The 19,459-nt window shown below is 38.5% G+C and overlaps 1 protein-coding gene across 1 annotated transcript in view; it reads right to left on the bottom strand.

Moving 5' to 3' along the window:
* Positions 1–1,944: 1,944 nt before the first annotated feature.
* mxi1 (max interactor 1, dimerization protein) overlaps positions 1,945–19,459 on the bottom strand; it is a 44,725-nt gene continuing 27,210 nt past the window's right edge. Inside the window, exons 4-6 of the mRNA XM_068002107.1 lie at positions 11,795–11,909; positions 10,261–10,432; positions 1,945–9,508 (exon numbers count right to left, since the gene is read on the bottom strand). Of these exons, the coding sequence (XP_067858208.1) occupies positions 9,345–9,508; positions 10,261–10,432; positions 11,795–11,909 (451 nt within the window). The 3' untranslated portion in view covers positions 1,945–9,344. The remainder of the gene's footprint in view (positions 9,509–10,260; positions 10,433–11,794; positions 11,910–19,459) is intronic.

Here is a 19,459-nt window from a genome sequence, read left to right as displayed (position 1 = left end):
AAAAGGCCTTCGATAAGGTACCGCATTGTAGATTTGTGACTAAGAGCACGTGGAGTTGGGACAGGTAGCAGAATGGATAGCAAGTTGGCTACAACAGAAAAGAGAGCTACTCAGACTGGGAAATGGTGTTCCACAGGGATCGGTGCTGGGACTGCTGTTCACAATTTACATTAACAATTTGGATTCGGGAATCAGAAGTACAATTTCAAATTTTGTGGATGACAACAAATTGGGGGGTGTAGTTAATACAAAGGAAGAATGCCTCAAAATGCAAGAGGATATTAATAAACTTGCAGAATGGGTGTGTAATTGGCAAATTAATTTCAATATAGATAAGTGTGAGGTGGTGCATTTTGGTAGGAAGAATAAGCAGGCCACAGACTGGGTAATAGTCTAAATGGGATAGAGGAGCAAAGGGATCTAGGGGTTCGGATATACATCACTAAAAGTAGCGATGCAGGTTAATGGGACCATTTTTTTTAAAAGGCAAATCACGCACTAGGGTTCATTTCTAGAGAATTGAAAAGCAGAGAAGTTGTATAGAACCTTGGTTAGACCACACTTGGAGTTAAATGCACAGTTCTGGTCTCCATATTATAGAAAGGATATAGAGGCATTGGAGAGAATGCAAAAAAGATTTACAAGGATGATATCGGAACTGTGAGAGGGTATACTTATTAGGAAAGGCTGAACATGCTGGAGCTCTTTGCTCTAGAAAAGAGAAGGCTGAAGGGTGACCTGATTGATAGAGGTCTTTAAAATGATAATAGGGTTTGATAGGGTAGATGTGGAGAAAATATTTCCACGAGGGAGGGGGAGGGGAGAGTCCAAGACTAGAGGTCATAAATATAAAACAGTTGCTAATAAACCCAATAGGGAATTCAGGAGTGGTAAGAATGTGGAACACACTACCACAAGTAGTTGAGGCAAATAGCATAGATCCATTTAAGGGGAAGGAATAGAGGGTTATGCTGATAGGGTTTGATGAAGGAGGGAGGAGGCTCATGTGGAGCATAAACACTGGCATAGACCAGTTGGGCCGAATGGCCTGTTTCTGTGCTGTAGTTTCGATGTAACTCAATGTAACACTTTCTAATGAACCCATTTACTGGTACGTGTAACAGGTACTCAAAACTTTTATTACTAAATCTAATGATTCTTATGGGCCACTTTTCCACTGCCACAATTGAAATCATTTAAACTAAGTACAGAATGAGAACCAAACCTGTCGGAAGATGCTGTTAGCTTGATTTCATTTGCTAAGCAATTCAACAATGGCAGCATTTACAAATAATACAAATTTCTGAAGTGAAAACATCTGTCTTATTAAAATTGAGTTGGAGTGTCTTGAAACTCATTCTGTTTAGCGTAATACTTTTAGAATTAATGGGAGATGTTTACAATTAATTGCCACACAGATGTAAATGTAACATTTAGGATTGCCAATTTATTTAATTAGCATATGTCAATTGCTTCTGCTACTGCAGGGATGGTGGCTTATGGTCAGCACTCGTGTTGCTGACTAACTTTTGTGATGTTGCAACACTCAGTTCTACACAAAACCAGTTTCCACAAAACCCAACTTCTAAATCAGTAAATTGGGAGAAATGATTGGGCAGGAACTCCATGTTGAAAATTTGCACTAGTGAGATAATCTGTCATGCTATTAGTTCAAAAACTGGCATCCTATCAATGATTGGAGAATGTTAGAGATTGGAACGTGAGTAGTGTGAAATGGAATCTGGAGAAGAAATGCAGCGAAGGTGTGTGTCTGAAATGCAAAAACAACTTGTTTGTGACTCTTTTCCTTTTCAGTATTTTTCTGGTTCTTAAATAGTAAAGTGCATACATTTCCTTCCAGATTAACTTGCATGTTGTCACTCTTCTTCCACTGTTAACAGATAGATCTTAGCAATGTAGATGGCACAACTAATGAATCCAGTATTTCACAAAATGAAGTTTTATTTTATGCTTTATACAAGAGGTAAATAATAGAGGTTTATCTACAAACACAAAGATAAAGCAACTTTTAAACTCAGAGTAGCTTAGGGAACAAGTGTGCTATATGTTTGAACCAGCATGAACTCAGTCTTTACACACAAACATGTTGGATATTCACACTGTGAATGGACAGTCCACCTCCTTAAAACAATTTCTCCTGTTTTCCATCGCACTGTATTCTACTTAAGACTTGCTACAAGCCTCAATTTGTACACTTTGCAGCATATGATTTAGGCTATAAATGGTTATCAATAATTAACTTAAACCAATATATATTGAAATTATGAATAGCACCTACACTATGACAACAGTGCCATTTTGATTTCTATCATCACAATGAATATTGTAATTATGCCACTGCTCATTTCAAGTGATTTTTAAAAAAAAGATTCTGTAGATAGCCATGAATAGAGCTGCTCAAAGATGTTAAAATCTAGATTCAAGCACTACTTCCAACATTCTACAACACACTTGGGAGGGACTTAATCAGTACTGATATTTTTAATTTATGGCCAAATAATGCTGGCTTTTGGAATCAAATATGCCCAGTTGCTAACGGTGGTGGGGGGAGAGGGGGAAGAGGAGAACAGTGAAGGTGTATCCACATGCTTTAAGTGGATTTGAATGCAGTGTAAGCACTGCTGTTTTCAGCTACGGTATATTTAAACTATAGTATTTGCCTCGTAATTGCCTACTGCTGAGATAAAAGCCGTAAGTATATTGTGTTAGCCCAATATAATTTGATGAAAAAGATAAAAGTGAGAATTGGTAAGTGAAATAGGTTTAATAGTAAGTTGGCAGGTTAGTGTGTATAGGCACAATAATGTCACTAGGGTTGGGTAAAGACCATTGACCTGAGGTACATATAGTTTGATGAGGATTTAATTTTTTAAAACTACATTTTGTTTTCATTCTGACTTGTTTACTAGAAAACTCATTTATACTCTTCAAAGTGAATTCACAAACAGTCTTACAATTGCTTTATATGCATAGATGTATGTTTAAGCCACTTTAGTAAGATGAACAAGTCTCACTTTCTAGAATGTGGAAGCCACGAAGCCTATAGTTTAAATGAATGACAACTGTGCACGCTCCTACAAGCCAAGGGATAGAGGGCTGGCAGTGCTACCAAATTGTTTTGAATCCATAGTTATAACTGTTATAGTAAGTTTGAGACAAATTCTGACGATGCTACAGGCAATGACATTCCTTGATTGGGGGGGGGGGGGCAGGGAGAGGGAGGAAAGAGTTTTGAAAATCATCGCTACATTAACTTAACCAAGATTGTTAACGTAATAGAAACTCTGGGTGACAGCACCAGCTCATGAAGGTCGCAAATGCAGTTTATGTGCATCCAGGAATATTAGATATAAATAATGAATGGCAGGAAACTAAACCGGGGGAGATGTAGCCTACAGTGGTATACTGCATCAAAATTTTACAGTATCAATATTATTCAGTATTTGATACAGCCAATTTCAGAGTACTTGTGAAGGAATTACAAATGGGGAAACATAGGTACAATATAGATTCTGTCACAATACATTTTCAATGATCTGCATAGGGAAACTAATGGAAATCCTAAAGGGCTAAAAGAAAAGAATTTACCTTTATGTCATTGTTCCTCAAATTAAAGTATATTCCAAACATTGTGGGTAGGTTATCTATCCAGAGAGGAAGGAGCAGAATCACATGGGCACCTTTGAGATAATTTAGGATAGCACCATGCAATCGTGTCCTTCCTACACCATACGATGCATATGCCTAAGTAGCTGCCGCCAATTTTTTTTGATCACTAGACATAATAGTGATCTGCGAGAAACCTCAATTTAATACTATTTTGGGTGGGGAAGAACTTGTCAAAAGTAATTTGGCTTGTAGTGCGGATAATACTTAACTAAAGACCCTAAAATTCTGTGGCCTCAAGACAAATTTCCATGGCAAGTCCAACCAAATTCTGTGGCAAGAAATATAGATTCTGCAGTGAGTTTGTCCAGAGTTTGGGGGGCATCTCACTCAATGTGCATTTTAATCTGTTTAAAATAATTTCCTGTGCTTGGTATTTGAATCCCCATGTGTCGCCCAGCTTCCACTTAACACTTAGCTGCCTTACCTGACTTCAATTAGCTAGGTGTTTCGTAGCACTAACCTGGTGTTGTCTAAATGGCATCAGTTGGCAGCAATTTTCTACTCTCTTGATTTGCATTTCACGTATTGAAAATTTTAGCTGCTAAAATTGATTCTAGTTTCTGCAAAGCCAGTTTTAAGGAGCTGAGATTGATGGGGTTAAATAATTGTCATGTATTTCATAAGTGGGCCTGGTGTAAAATATATGAGCATTAAACTGCTTTGTTCAGGTTGGATTCTGGAAACCCACTGATAGAATGTAAAACAGGACTGATCCTCAAGCCTAAGAATTCTCGCATGTTTTTATAGGAATTTGTACCTATGTCAATATTGTATCAATTTTGAAATGGCTTCTGTGATGGCATTTTGAGTGAGATTTTCTGTTTTTGTTTCTCTGTATTGAGGGGCGAAGAATACACAACTCTGTTTATATTGACTGAATAACAGGAAGAACCTGCATTTATATAATGCCTTTCGCGACCTCAGAACATTCCAAAGGCTTTACAGCCAATGAAGCACGTACGTGTTAGAAACAAACCAGTCAGACGATTGTGGGCTATCAAGTGCCTATACTTACAATCTACTGAATTTGTAAGAGTGGAAGGGACAGTTAATGAAATTGCAGGGAATCATTGAGCACTAGTGACCATGTGTATAACATTATTAGATGACTAAATGTAGCCACATCCTGGCAGGGTGTGAAACCTAATGTAAAGGTCTGTGTCTCACTGTGGACTTGCGCTAAAAGGGAGAATCCATTGCTTTGGTCAAGATGAAGCATAGGTGTCTGCCACTGGGTAACAGCACGTGATCCTGCCCCGCATCCTGGATAGGACTGGTACAGTTCTCGGGTCTTCTGTCAGTTTGGTTTACTTTCCCAAGTTTAATTTCAGAGCAATCCTCATATAGGCTTCTTTCTGCTTATTTCCAGAAGTGCAGGAAGAGGGAGAATCTATTTACTAAAATGTTTGAATCTTTTTGTTTCAACCCTTCTCTGCAAAAATGAAAAATGACAGCTTACAGTTTTTTTTCACATTCTTAAAACTGGAAGATATTTTGCAGGAGGCAAAGTTACTGTCAAGGAAATTGCACCTGAAGCATCATCCGTGAACTCTAAATAATGGATCGGGACTTTCTACAGTCAATATGTAAGTTGACAGCTGGCATAAATTTACAAAAGTTTACAGATGCAATGTGTAACAATAAGGGAGGAGGAGAAATGTTGTCTACTATGGGATGACTTTACATGGCACAGGAATGGGAAGATCGTGTACTTACTGCCCTAAAAGTACACTGTACATGTAATTTTGCCTGGCTGAACACTTAACTTACCTGTGGCATGAAGAGCATAACAAATGAAAAATACTCAATACTGTACTCACACTTGGGGAAAGACTAGACTATTCTCAACAAGTAGGAATGCATATGTTGTTGTATGAATGTAACCAGATATAGTAATCAATTCAGTGCATAATTGCACAGGCCTAGAACAGGCCAACAGTTGCAAAGGGCTGCTGTAAAACCAGCAGCACAGTTTTTTATTTTAAAATATAGATACTATGCAGCGACATTTGTTAAGACAGGGAGCAAAAAGACATTCTTTCCAAAATAACCATCTGAAGTAAAAGTGACACAAATAATTATTGGTAATAAGTATGAAGATTGTGCAATCAATAGCAGTACAAAACTCTGCTCACTGCTTATTTTGTGATCATTAAACTCTGGTTAGTACCATTAATCAATTAGCAGTTTCTCTTTCACCTTAGTTTCCTCAATAAGCCAATCAATTTAATCCATCATGCAAGTAATCTTAACTGAAATCACAAAGAACCACTTGGAAATATTAATAATCATTATCTGTTGCCAAGTAATTATTGCTGGCTGTTACTGCTGAAAGTAAGGGGAAAGACATCACATGTTCCTGCACATTATATCAAACTTTAACAGCATCAACATAAAGTACTGCACTGAAATAGTTTTGCGTATTTCTTTTTTGCAATATCACAGTGATGTTGCAATGTAAGGCTTTTTTTGGTACTATTGTGCCTTTCATTGGATGTCATAGTCTCACCTTTAACTATGATAGTTAATTTTTTGACCCATTCCATTAATTTCTGACTGAATCCCAAACTGCCTCTATTCCTGTCAATCTTCTGTATAATTACATAAAATTCCTGTTACCCATGATTTTTTTGCAACAGTTGTTTATGAATGCACGCAGTACCTGGATCTGGTAAGTGGTCTGTTGAGAGACTTGAATATGCATCTTGTTAAAATATGTAACTGCTGCACTGAAAGTGGCTTTTGACAAAATACAAAGATCTGCTCAAGCATTACTGAATGCTCAACATTCAAAGTTGTTAAGTCATATTACTAAAGTCAAACCTCATCAACAAGAACTCTAGTAATATGAACTGAATCTGCCAGTCCTGGCTAATTTACTTTACCCTTTAAGAAGATTATGATACTATACAACTTCAATTGCAAGGAGCTTGGATGATAACCAGCGAGTTCCAGGTTTACCTCTAAATGACCTTGACAAGTGAAAGTAAGAAGCATACAACTTACAGGATTTTGGTAATCAATGTAATCAGATTCAGGCAATATCTATAGGATATGTCTCATGGTAAAGACCTGTGGAAGTTGCTGGTGAACATTATTAAGTGTAACCCTAGAAATTCACAAGGAATCTCTTGGTCTATCAGCACATTCACATCAGTCAGTCACAGGATTCTGTAGCTGAGTGTTCTGGTAAAAAGCTGCCTTTTGTTTTACATTCAGGTTCTGCTCACTTCTCAGAAAAGTGGCAAAGAAGGAAACAAAAAAATGTGTGAGCATGCTATAAAATATATTGCAAAGCTGCCAGAGGTGCATATTGGCCATATGAGCTCGGTAACTAACTAACTAAACCAAATAGGGCTGATAAGAATAGTAAATATACACTACCAAGTAGCAATTTCAAATTTTGCAACTATAGTGTCCCAATTAATTGTCATTGAGTTGCACGAGAATTAAATTCGTGCCCGTTTTAAAATGTTTTTAGTTATGTGAAAACAGATCGTAAAATTTTTAGTTTCCTCAAATGTGAAATCATTTTTGGCTTCTTTTCATGGCTTTAGTTTAGAACTCTATGGAAAACACATGCAGTAGGTAACATGCCTTGCCTTTAGTGCAATTTGATGTATTTCGGCAACATTGCTTTTGTACATATTCATACAAGCCCAGTTAAAACTGTAACTTGTAACAATTTCTCCCTTCAAAGAGGCAAACAAATATACTAAGGGTGACCATTCAGATTTACTTAAAGTTCAGATCTACTTCAGATACTCCAAATCCAAACTTCAAAACTCTAAAATTCATGTGAAGTAGGCAAAGCAGGAAAAAATGTAATAGCTTCAAGTTACTTAAATTTGGATTTGGAAATCATGTTGGAGCTCATCTCAAATGTTCGAAAGGTGCACTTCCAATTATCTAAGCTACATCCAACACTATGACCTACACAAGGTTCATGACCTGAAAAACTTTTTCTGTAATTATAGCATAAAATTGAAGGGCTGCTTTGATTGTATGGAAGTGCTTTTTTGTTCAACTGAAATACAAAGCGTATTTATTTTGAGAAATGATTATCATTTCCCAAAACGTTTACTGGTTGATTTTACAAACGCACGCTTCCAGCACAGAACCCTCACCTGTCAGGAGCGTATACTGGCAAATCACGGGCATACTCCCCACGATTTTTGGTCAAATTATTTTAATGGATGAAACATTGTGCAATGTGACTGCAATTTCCTGATATGCACTTCAGCCAGGAGGCTATAGAGTAGTGATGGACTTCCAGGGGAAGGGCAGCTCAAAAAGATGAAGTCACAACTTGTAGAAAATGTAACAGCTAGGATATTTTAAATTAAAAAGTGACCTAACAATGTTTTCTTTTTAACAAAAATTGGAATATTTGAGTTAAAATGATTAATACTAGAGCTCAGCTACAGACAAAGGTCAAGTTCAAACACAGACAGACCTCTGCCTAATAGTCCCTAGGGTTTTTAAGTTTCAGTTTAACAAGATGCACCTCTATATATGCAGGCAGTAGACCTGAATCTACTGCTAATGCTTCTATAGTTAACACCAAAATTGGATTTGATCATAGCTACAATAGATCCTTTCACCGCTCTATAAAAATGCCATTAACAGTGTGCTGCAATGTGCACATATGCCAACAGCTAAAACAGATACAAAGCTTATAGGTTTCTATTCCTGCAAAGCTAATTTAATAACTTTATTGGTTTGAGGGCTTCAAGTTGCTGCTTCTGAAGGGTGGGGGTGGGGGGTGGGGGGAGGTCACGTTATCCTTACAGTAATCAGGCCATTCTATTATGGAACCCTGGTTGGAGGGAAGCGAAGAAAAAAAGATTAAGATTGAACTATTGTTAAGCCGCTCTGAATACATGCAGGGACAAATAGCTAACAGAGACACTAACTTCATGACAACACAATGCACAACTTAGAAGGCACAACATTAGCACAAACAAAAATAAAAACAAAAGGAGGAAACAGTCCCTGAGATTTAACTTCATAAAACGTGGAGAATCAAAGGGACTGAGATACACTTTTCGTTTCTTTTATACCAAATAAAATCAGCCATAAATTACCAATTTGGTAAAGTGTTCTTCAATCTCTATTTGGGGTAGTTAAATTTTTTTTACAGTAAACAGACTTTTAAACAATCTGATTGGTGAGGTCTCCACGAAGAGAAAATCTCTGTGGGTTTTATAAAGGAAATGAAGACCTCCAAGTGCAGGTTAGAAACAATCTGTCAGGAAATCACAAACTTTCTGACATTGTTCAAATCACATCAGATCTCTGGGCTACACAACAAGATGCGATCTGCTCTTCAGCTTAAAAGTGCATTTTTTTTTTAAAAAGGCTTGTATTTTCCAACTGAATTGACACTAATGGATTATCTGCGAATACACAAAGAAACCATCTGAACAGTGATCACGCTTTGTACCCACAATGCTATGCACTATGTGCTATTTTTTTCCTCAAAACAATGCAATTTATCTCAGTACTGGGTGAGTGCCTTGTGCATAAGTATTGTAGTACAAGCGCATGTTCTTAACCTATTTTTTTCTACAAAAGTCCAAAGCTGAAGTAGCTTGTCATATTGTGATCCCTCAGACATATCTTATCTGCAGGTAGCCTCAGGGTCTTCCTGTCTATATTGATGCGGACAGCTTTATGCTGGAGCTGGAGTAACCTTCATCACTACCAACACTTTGGAGGCTGCTGTGGTCGTCAAGGTCGCTGATGCTGGAAGTGCTAATATTGTCCATGTCTCCATGGGAGAATTCTGTGCTCTCAACATCCACCTCAATCTCTTCTGGAAACAAGCAAAAGCAAGGTCATTAGCACTGTAAAGGTAATATTTCCAGATATATCTTGATTGTATTTACGAGATTTAAGTTAACTAGCAAAATCATTTTATAGCTTTTTTGTTTACAGGCCTATACCGTTGCATTATAAAGTAATTTGAGAGGCTCTGCTCATGGCGTGGAGCGTGGCTAGGCAGAAACATGCCAGTGGTAAGGCTATAACACTGTAGTGCCAATTCTGTGGCCTCATACTCCCATCTAGTGATGCTCAATAGTGCAGCTTTGCAAAATTACCCCTTATAAGTGGCGCCTGCATCAACCAACTGCTGCACTGCTATATATATATATATGCACTAAAGGGAGAAACAAGTTTCTTGAGGGCAGTATGCTTCCTAACACTTTATATTGCAGGTGCCATAATCAAATTACATGAAAAACTTACGTGCCTTCTTAAAAGTTATCATTTCATCCACAAGAGAGGCAATAGGCATAATAATGCAAATGCATGGCAGAAAGTACAACATACAAACAAGCTTGTTATTGTTACTGGAAATATATCCTTCTTAGTCCTTCTAAAAAGCCTCATTATGAGCTTCAGCTCCTTCATGTTGATCTTGTCACGCAATGGATTATGATTGTCATGAGCAGACAAGATTATTGTGGGTTTAAGATGTGATGAAATTTATCAGTGTATAACATTACTCTGATCACTATTCAATAGAAAGTGATTGTGGGCAATGGAAACTTTGTGAAACACTACCTCGTTCCGAATCTGAACGATCAGAGAAGACAGTAGACCCTATGCTGTCCATTCGTATTCGTTCATTCTCTGGCAGACCCTGTAGCTGCTCCAGTCTCCTCTTTAAAAAGCGATGTTCCCTTTCCAGATGCTCAACCTGGTACATTGACTTCCTATCCAGCTCTTCAAGTTTCTGCAATGGAGTAAAACACGACTTGATGAATTAGCTTCTATAGAGCAAGCTAATCAAAAGGAGTGAATTGCCACGCTAAACAACACCAGAGGAATTCACAGCATTGACTTTAGGCAGGTCATGAACGTAGCATCTTGTACATGTGTATGTGGACATCAAGTATAGTGGAATCCTATTACCATGATTAGGGGACAGCTGTTTGCAAACAGCTTGCATAAACAGTACTTCTTTAATCAAATGTGTTAGAAATTGGGACCTGGTAATAGTTAATAATTTTCTCATGAATTTGTCAAGAATCTGCTCATTAGATTTGCATATTTAGATTGAACCGCACAAATGTTGCATCATAATATTACTGGAGGAATCTTCTGTAACAATACCAACGATTGTGTTTCTATTAAACTTCAATTCCTACTCCTACTAAGCAATTAGACCAACATCAGTGCACACAGAATAATCGGAGAGCTCCGTCTCCCAACTGTATTCCCTGACTCTCTATATGACAGCATAAGATATAGCTGAGTTGAACATGAATAGGATACACATGGAGGGGGCAGACACCTCAAAATCAGAAATGCAGCTAGCTTTATTATCTGTCCAATTGGGAAAGTACTTCTAGTACAAGCCTGAAAAAGATATCGGAATACCCAAGGCAAATGACCACCTGCTAATGTCAAACTGTGTTATAACTAAATAAAACCTACACTGCCCTTTTTCTTTGTTATTTTCATGTCCCTTTTCACTCCCTCTATTCCATCACTGATGGTATGACACGTGACCTGTACCCAGGCCTCTTCCAGAGCTGCTCAGAGATATATGATCATAGCCATGTCAATTCGTCCTCCAATTTCCTTACCTTCTTGTGGGAAGCACCTAGGTATAGTTTAGTGCCTCCCACTGATGCCCTAGCCAAGATCAAGAATTTGGTAAGTAGAGAATTACAGGCATTCTACCACTCCATGATACAAAACATGAATGTTATTGGAACACCCAACATCTAAGTCTTACTAATAATTTTACAATTTCTTCATTTTATATACGGTGAAGCACATCAAGTATACAATGTACAAGGATAGTTCATTGGTAGTTTAACTTCTTTAATGTGTAACTAATGATTATTGAGAAAATTGATGTCATTAAAAGCAACATCCACTGGAATAACTTTCCATAATAATATCATTTAATTGATTTGTAGCATGATTTAAAATGACTAATTTAATTATAAAAATGTTTTAAAAAAAACTTTTGTCAAGTTAAAATTGTGATTACAGATGAAATGACATATTGCAACGGAGACTGAAAGATGTCAAGAATTTACCAGCATCTGACGTAGAAAAATGCAGCTGTAGTGTTTTGTTTTACCTTAATATGTGCTTTGGCTTTGTTGAGTAAACCAAGTGTAGTGTGCCTGGTACACTCTGGTCCCAGTGGTATAAGTTCCTTCAATCGCTCCAAGCAGAGACGAAGGTGTGCTCGCCTGTAATCAAAAAACACAATATGTAATCTTGCTTCATACTCAATCCAACATTAAGCCAATAAAAATATATACAGTAACTAGGGGCTAATTTTGACAATTGAACATTCAGTCAATAACTTAAACAATTCATGGAATATTCATTGGCATAAAATGCATAACAACTTAGTTAAACTATTAATATTTTATTTCAGACAATACCTAATGTCAATTGTTCACCTAATAAAGATCAGGACAAAAAATAAATGTCAGCTTTTGTTTTGTTGCCATGTCATTAGCTTTGATTTTCTGCAGAACTTCAATGGTTGTACAAAGTATGAAGTACACCACTTGATCAAGTCCACATTAGATATCCTGTTTATGACTTAGTTATTCAATGACAAATGAATTAAGGATTAATTTCTGTTATACATATCAAATATAGAAATTCCTGAAATCAACTGCAGATTATTTCTTGATAAACCTGCAAATTATTAATTGGTTGTGGGAACATCATTACACATCAAGGAAATGTTATGTGCATAACGGCAGTCACTGCAATCACAAAATCTGACTAAACACTAAACAAAGCCACACTCCACATAAAATTACTGTTAGCAATGAGTGGCTTCAAGACTGAAATATAATCTCAGGATTCAGATTACAGTTAGGGTTTAGAACATTAGATTACAGATTTGTAATCACTCCCAGTATAACTTGCAGTTATATAGTGCCTTTAATGTAGAAAAGCATCCCATGGCACTTTAAAGAGAGGAAAAAATAAAAATGAATGGATGTAATCCATTACTCTATAGTTTTGGAATTGCTGGATAGTCTAGTATCGAAACATAATATTAAAACTGCCCTCCCAGATAGAGGCCAGTATAATATGGTATTGGTTTTGGGACTGATTCAACGAATCAGTTACAGTTTTTTGCAGAAGGATGTTGTAATGCATAATGAAGGATATACTGCATTCCACCCACTGATACTTTAAAAAAAATTCTGCCAATTTTCTTCCCTCTTCTTAGCTCTTCTGAAGCTGTTGACCGGTTGCTGAGGTACACTTCCAAGGGTGCCAGGTGCCCTCTGCTATCTCACCCTCGAGGCCATTACCATTTATGAGCCTTGACATTGAGTGTTGGCAAGCTCTTTAGTCATAAGGGGCATCACAGAGGAATGTGATCTTGTGCTCGCTCAATGTCCACATAGGAACATTTGCACCAGGGGTTGCTGGATAGCAAGCCTGGCCAATTCTTCCCCCACCACCCCCCCGATAACCCAGGAGAGCTCCTTCCACACTAAGATCAACTAATTCAACACAGTATGGGGAGCGAAGTTTGAACTTCCTAGTCTGTACTCAGCTAGTCACTGGATAAACTCTGAGCCCTTCATGCAGGCTTTTTAATCAATGGTTTCTAACAGACAAACGTTTATAAAAGGCAAGAAAATTTGTGCTTTTGGGAAATTTGCCAAGGATGTGTTTTTCCACTGTGAACCAGTGACCTCTGATAGCTACTAGTCGAGTGATGGCACTGCAGCTTTCACTTCAAACCCTGCTACATATATCATCATTGTTGGCTGACAGAATATTGGACAAGATCAAAATCCTTTGCTGTAATGTCATCAATGAAATTTAACTACCATTTACCAGAACTTCCACTAACCTAAGAATAGCAAGTATTACAGCAATATCAATTAAAAGCTTATATCCTAAAAAAATCAATTGAAAGTGTAGGGGAAATCAACAAATTGAGCCCCCTGTCATCTATTCATTTTTTTCTACGTAACTATTTTAATGATTTTGCAAAGACTGTTCAGAACTTGATTGAATGTTTAACCTCCAGAAACTACCAGAAGTTCTAACACACACGGACATTTTTCCCCTATGGGATTCTACATGCTGTTATATTTTGTCCATATGTATAAAGTTACATAGAGTCTAATGTGGAATTGTGTACTAAGTGAACCATCTCTATGTCTTTAGTCAGAGGAACTAAAATACTGTAGGAATTTCAGAGTGGGTTGACAGAAGTCCACATTTAATAAGACCTCATAATACAAAACTTTGCAAACAAGTTATTTCAGTTTTAAAAAATGCCATTTATTGTTTTGACCAAATCTGCTTTCATTCTGCCAAAACACGGTATGCAAATTGCTATTCCCACCATTTTGCTGTAGTACTACCTAAAGATTTTTGAAGGTTAATTTCAAATAAATAAATGTGGGTTTTTAAATATAAAACACTTTTGCTTAACTTTGTCTACTCCTTTACTTGGATTTTTCAGTTGTTAGAACACAAATCCTAATAATCAAACTTGTTCACAATGATTGTTCAGATTTGTCTTTTAGGCTAGTAGAAGCCATTCAAATGGATCCACATCACCTGTAACATCAGTAGTATATATGAGCGCTTTTATGACCACTCTGATGGATCAGTGGGTAAATACAACTTGTGGTATGGTATTGGTAGGAAGATCCCAGATTTGAGCCTTATGGGGGAATTTTAACCCCACAGGACGGGTGGGAGAGGGTGTTAAATTCTGAAAAATCTGAAACCCGATCCCAACCCACCACGAATGTGCCTACTTCCCATTTAACCAGGGCAGGCAAGTAACCTGTTCTCGAGAGCTGGGTCAGTAATTTAAATATGTTAATGAGGCTGCACTGGTCAGATTTTAGCAGACTTATATTTAACGGCTGCGGGCCGGGTTTCCCAGGGTTCGGGAAACCCGGCAGCTGAAGGGAGACGAGAATGGCCGGATCCAGCAGGCAAGTGCTTTTTATTGCACTACTTGTGGCCCAGGAGGAGCAGGTCCTCCAAGCAAATCTGCCGTGATCGGCCTCCCTTCCTGCAATCGCAACACCCCCCCCCGGCCAGTGATCTCTCCCCCGTCCCCCGCAATCTCTCCCTCCCGCCTCTCCGTTCCCCAGCCTTGAATCTGGCCAGCTGCCGGCCGGGAAACGGCAGGACCTCCGCGTTCCCACATTTCCGGGTTTCCTGGCCCCCTCCGCCTCCCCGTAAATATCAGGGCCTTAATCTCTGCTGAGTTAGCTGATTCTCAGCTGGATGGCAGTAGGGGGTACTATATTTGATCTTTGAGTCATTGCAATAGAAGGGGCAAAAATAACTTTGGTTCTTGATTATGATCGCTATCCAGCAACCCCTAAAGAAAAGCATCTAAATGCAGACTTTGAGGGAAGTACAAGTCTGGCTTCATTATGCCATTCCCACAGTATAAATAACCTGCCAATGCTTCCTAAAAGTGTGATATAATTATAGAAGTGAGTATACTGTACCTTTTATGGGGTATTAAACAATTTATTTTAAACAGGTTAACACCTTAATTAAAATAGCGATCAAAGGAATATCACAAGTATATTAAGTATCCGTTAATCATTCATCGGTAATCTTTAGGCTTTGGTCTCAAAATTAATCAATGATGATAAATTGTACAAAAATAGCTCTTCATTACATCGACTACCTTGGAGCCGTACAATCTTCACCAGATGATTACCCATGTTGCCTTGATTTTGTGTCATTTGCTGTCTTGCGCTTTTGAAACCAGAGCTGATGTATTTCTTTGAATATGCATATGCATACATAGTGCATATACTATTGGGAATCAGAAGTATTAATGAGCATTAAATATAGGATCTGAGATTTTCTACTTGCTCTTAATCGAGGTGCATCTCCAGCAGGACGGGACTTCTGCCTGCTACAGAGATGTACCCTTGACCCCAGCTACACTTCTGGTCCTATGGTTACTTACATACTGAAGGTGGGCTCCCCGTCCTCCGCCAGAGGGTCTCATCAAAATCAGGGTGATAAAATTGTAGCAGAAGACCTTGTAGGCCTGTTGCAACATGGAAATGTCAGAAGTTTCCAAGCTGCCGGTAAAATGGTAATTGATTTCTTGAGCACTTGCACAGGCCCTGGCTGCCGGATCTTTTTTGCCTGCCACTGCTGACCTCTAAACAGCGAACACCTGAGCCTAACAGGTGGTTCTTGTATCTGGTGTTTTAATGACACCAATGCCAGGAAATATATCTGAGACCTCAGGGGTGGGAGGGAGGGAGATTGAAGGCCAGGGCCTGGATGTCAGGGATCTCAGGACCAGAAAGCGGCAGCAATCGGGATGGTGCTCTTCAGGTAAGTAACTTACCTTTTTTCCCCCAGGAGATCTTTAGCACTGGCTGCCTCAGGGCAAACCAGTGGTTCAGTGGGGACCTGAAGCAGGAATCAGGCCCTTTATTTGCATATGTAAATGGCCTAATGCCTGCTTCAGGCATTGAGTAAAGGACGCCTGTTGATTGTCCTTACCCAAATGCCGGGTAGTGCACTTCCGGTCGGAAGTGTGCGTGCGCTTCCTGCTCGCCATTTTGGGGTCTTAGGAGGCCACGTAGCGCTTGAAAAACAATCGCTGGATGACCCAATTTCTAGGCCGGTATATCCTCGATTACATGCTGCCAAAAGGTGGGCATACACTGGCCTCCAAAAATAAAAAATGGATACATTAAGTATATTCTAGTACATCCTGCACTACATTCCTGCTGTCTGGGGTGACTTGTGAAGAATGGCAACTCGAGTGAGGTAGCAGACCAGAGAGTCAGCTGTGCCTGAGCTATACCCTCTGCATGTAGCACTGTTTGAAGAAGAGGAGGGAGAAAATGGGGTAAATTTTTTACTTTTTTATTTAAGATGTGTATGGAACCATGAGCAACCACATTATAAAAATAGAGCATTGAGCAATAATGAAAGTAGACAAAATATAAATGTTGAAGATTGCTGTAACATTTGCAGTTTATTAGGTCAGATTAGAAAAGAACCTACTAAAGAAGCAGATGCCTACTTGCTTGCCCTATGTTGTTGCATCTACAATTCTTACATCATTACATATCATCAGCTGAAGCTATAGATTAGGACTTGAGTTAAAGGTCACCCAGGTCATAAACTTAATTAATGAAGTGTTTGTATTGATTTATTGATGCAGCCAGGCTTTCTGCGAACAACAATCCTCCAATCAGTTCATACAATCAAGTCTACTTAAAATAAATATTAACCTTTCTAGAAGGGAAGTCAGCTCTGTATAAGGCCTAAATAAACAAAAGTTCATGACTTTTGTCACTGGTCATAGCCTGACATTAGAGATCTATCAATGTGGAAATTGCATTGTTGGCTTGTATGGGCATGCTGATAACACAACAACAACTATTTGCATTTATATAGCAGCGTTATCAAACAAAATTTGACACAGAGTCACATAAGGAGATATTAGGACAGATGACCAAAAGCTTGGTCAAAGAGATAGGTTTCAAGCAGCATCTTCAAGGAGGAGAGAGTAGTAGAGGTGGAGAGGTATAGGGAGGGAATTCCAGAGCTTAGGGCCTAGGCAGCTGAAGGCACGGCCACCAATGATGGAACGATGAAAATCGGGGAGGCGCAGGAGGCCAGAATTGGAGGAGCGCAGAGATCTCGAAGGGTTGTAGGGCTGGAGGAGGTTACAGAGATAGGGAGGGGCGAGGCCATGGAAGGATTTGAAAACAAGGATGAGAATTTTAAAATCGAGGCACTGCCGGACTGGGAGTGAATGTAGGTCAGCGATCACAGGGGTGGGTGAACGGGATTTGGTGCGAGTTATGATACGGGCAGCAGAGTTTTGGATGAGGTCAAGTTTACGGAGGGTGGCGGCCAGGAGGGCATTGGAATAGTCGAGTCTAGGAGGTAACAAAGGCATGGTTGAGGGTTTCAGCAGCAGATGAGCTGAGGCTGGGGCAGAGACGGGTGATGTTACAGAGGTGGAAGTAGGCGGCCTTGGTGATGGAGAGGATATAGGGCGGGAAGCTCAGTTCAGGGTCAAACAGGACGCCACGGTTGCAAAACCAAACTCACCCTACCTTTGGTTAGAATCGAACTGGCAACTCATGGAAGTGGCCGTGGCGATAGCTGTTTACTTTTGCTACTGAAAGCACTTTTCTTTTAGAGATCAGCTGAACAGCAGTTATTTCTCTTTAGCTGTGGTTATTTAGGGTAGGAATGAAGTCTGAAATGGGATCCCTGTTCTTAGTCATTTCTCTGCTGGAAACAATTGTGCAAGTTACCAGAATGGTTAACATGCATTCTACTCTGCCTCAACAGTGCACCTAAACTGCAATTAAATGTTTGCTTGGATGACGCAAACAATTTTCGGAAAGTGGTTGCGATCTTTCAACGCCAGGATGAGAAAGTGGCGAAAGAAGGTGGTGCTTTTGATAGATAATGCCACTTGCCACGATGTGGCTCTTAATCTTTCACACGTCAGGGTTCAGTTTTTACCATCCAACACCACTTCCATCATCCAGTTAAGATGTTATACTGTATTCACTGTTGTAAGATATTGTAGTAATCCTTCACAGCATAAAAAAACTCATGAGACATGAGCATTTTTCTTTAATGTTTATGATGTTATACTGTATTCACCCTTGTTGTAAGATGTTGTCATAAATTTAGGTAAATAAAGGTTGCTGTGCACCAGAGCAGCCTTGAGTGTTCTTGCTTCGCTTTAAGGAAATTCCTGTTCTATCGCAATCTGCGAGGTAGTCCTGAGAAGTTACCATTAAGCGGGTTCGTCTGTATTTACAACCCCTTCCCAATAAAGCTTTATACTTGAAAGAACACATGGCCATGTTATTATGATTCAGTGATTTTAATGAAACGTGATTGCTTGCTTCATGTGATCAGTATTGGATACTATAAAAACTCCAACATCAGTAATGCACTCTAGATTTTGGACACTGTGCTTCCACTGGACCTGATTATAGGTAGGAAAACAGTGGGAATTTATTTTTTGGAAATTCAGGAGGAAAATCATTTTTTTACCAATCCGGCACCCAAAAATATGGTATTTATGGTGAAAATTGATTTTAGTGAACCATAAGCATTAATAAAATGCAATTAAATTTCTGCGCAAAGTAATGTACCTATATTGACCATACTTACCATCTTAAACTGATGCAAAAGGCCTAAGCTGTTCAACCATGCTGGAGTGTGCATGAACAATCAACCGTTTTACAACATGATCCTGAAAATAAACTGACTTAATTGTCCCAAGAACCTTAAAAAGTAGTATAGTTCAGCTTCTCTAACTTAATCCTCACAATTGTTTATGTCATCTGAATCTCTTGATTATTTTTCTGTGATTACTCCTATCCATATGCTATTATCCACATATATATTCTATTATATTTAATTATTTTCCTGGGGCTCAATCATAAAACACTGCATAACTTAATATGATAGTTGATCTGTCCAAATAATTGTCTGAAAAATATAGCCTAAGAGGGGAAAGCATAAAGAACACTAACCATGACTGAAAACTGAAAGTAACTGTGAAGACTCACTTTAGAGCATAAACTTGAAAATAATCTATCAAAATAAAAACTTAAAGGAGAAGAAATTTATTTGAAGTAGTCCCTCATTTCATTAAATGATTCTCTTTAAAAATAAAAGACATATTTCTTACTCCTAGTGACTTATGATGTTGGGTATTTTCTCATTGTATATTCAAAAAACACAGGCATAAAAATATTGATTT

This window comes from Heptranchias perlo, chromosome 21 (assembly GCF_035084215.1).
Source record: "Heptranchias perlo isolate sHepPer1 chromosome 21, sHepPer1.hap1, whole genome shotgun sequence".
Lineage (NCBI taxonomy): Eukaryota > Metazoa > Chordata > Chondrichthyes > Hexanchiformes > Hexanchidae > Heptranchias > Heptranchias perlo.
The sequence above is the reverse complement of the archived record's forward strand: the minus strand, read 5'-3'. Positions and strand labels throughout refer to the sequence as shown.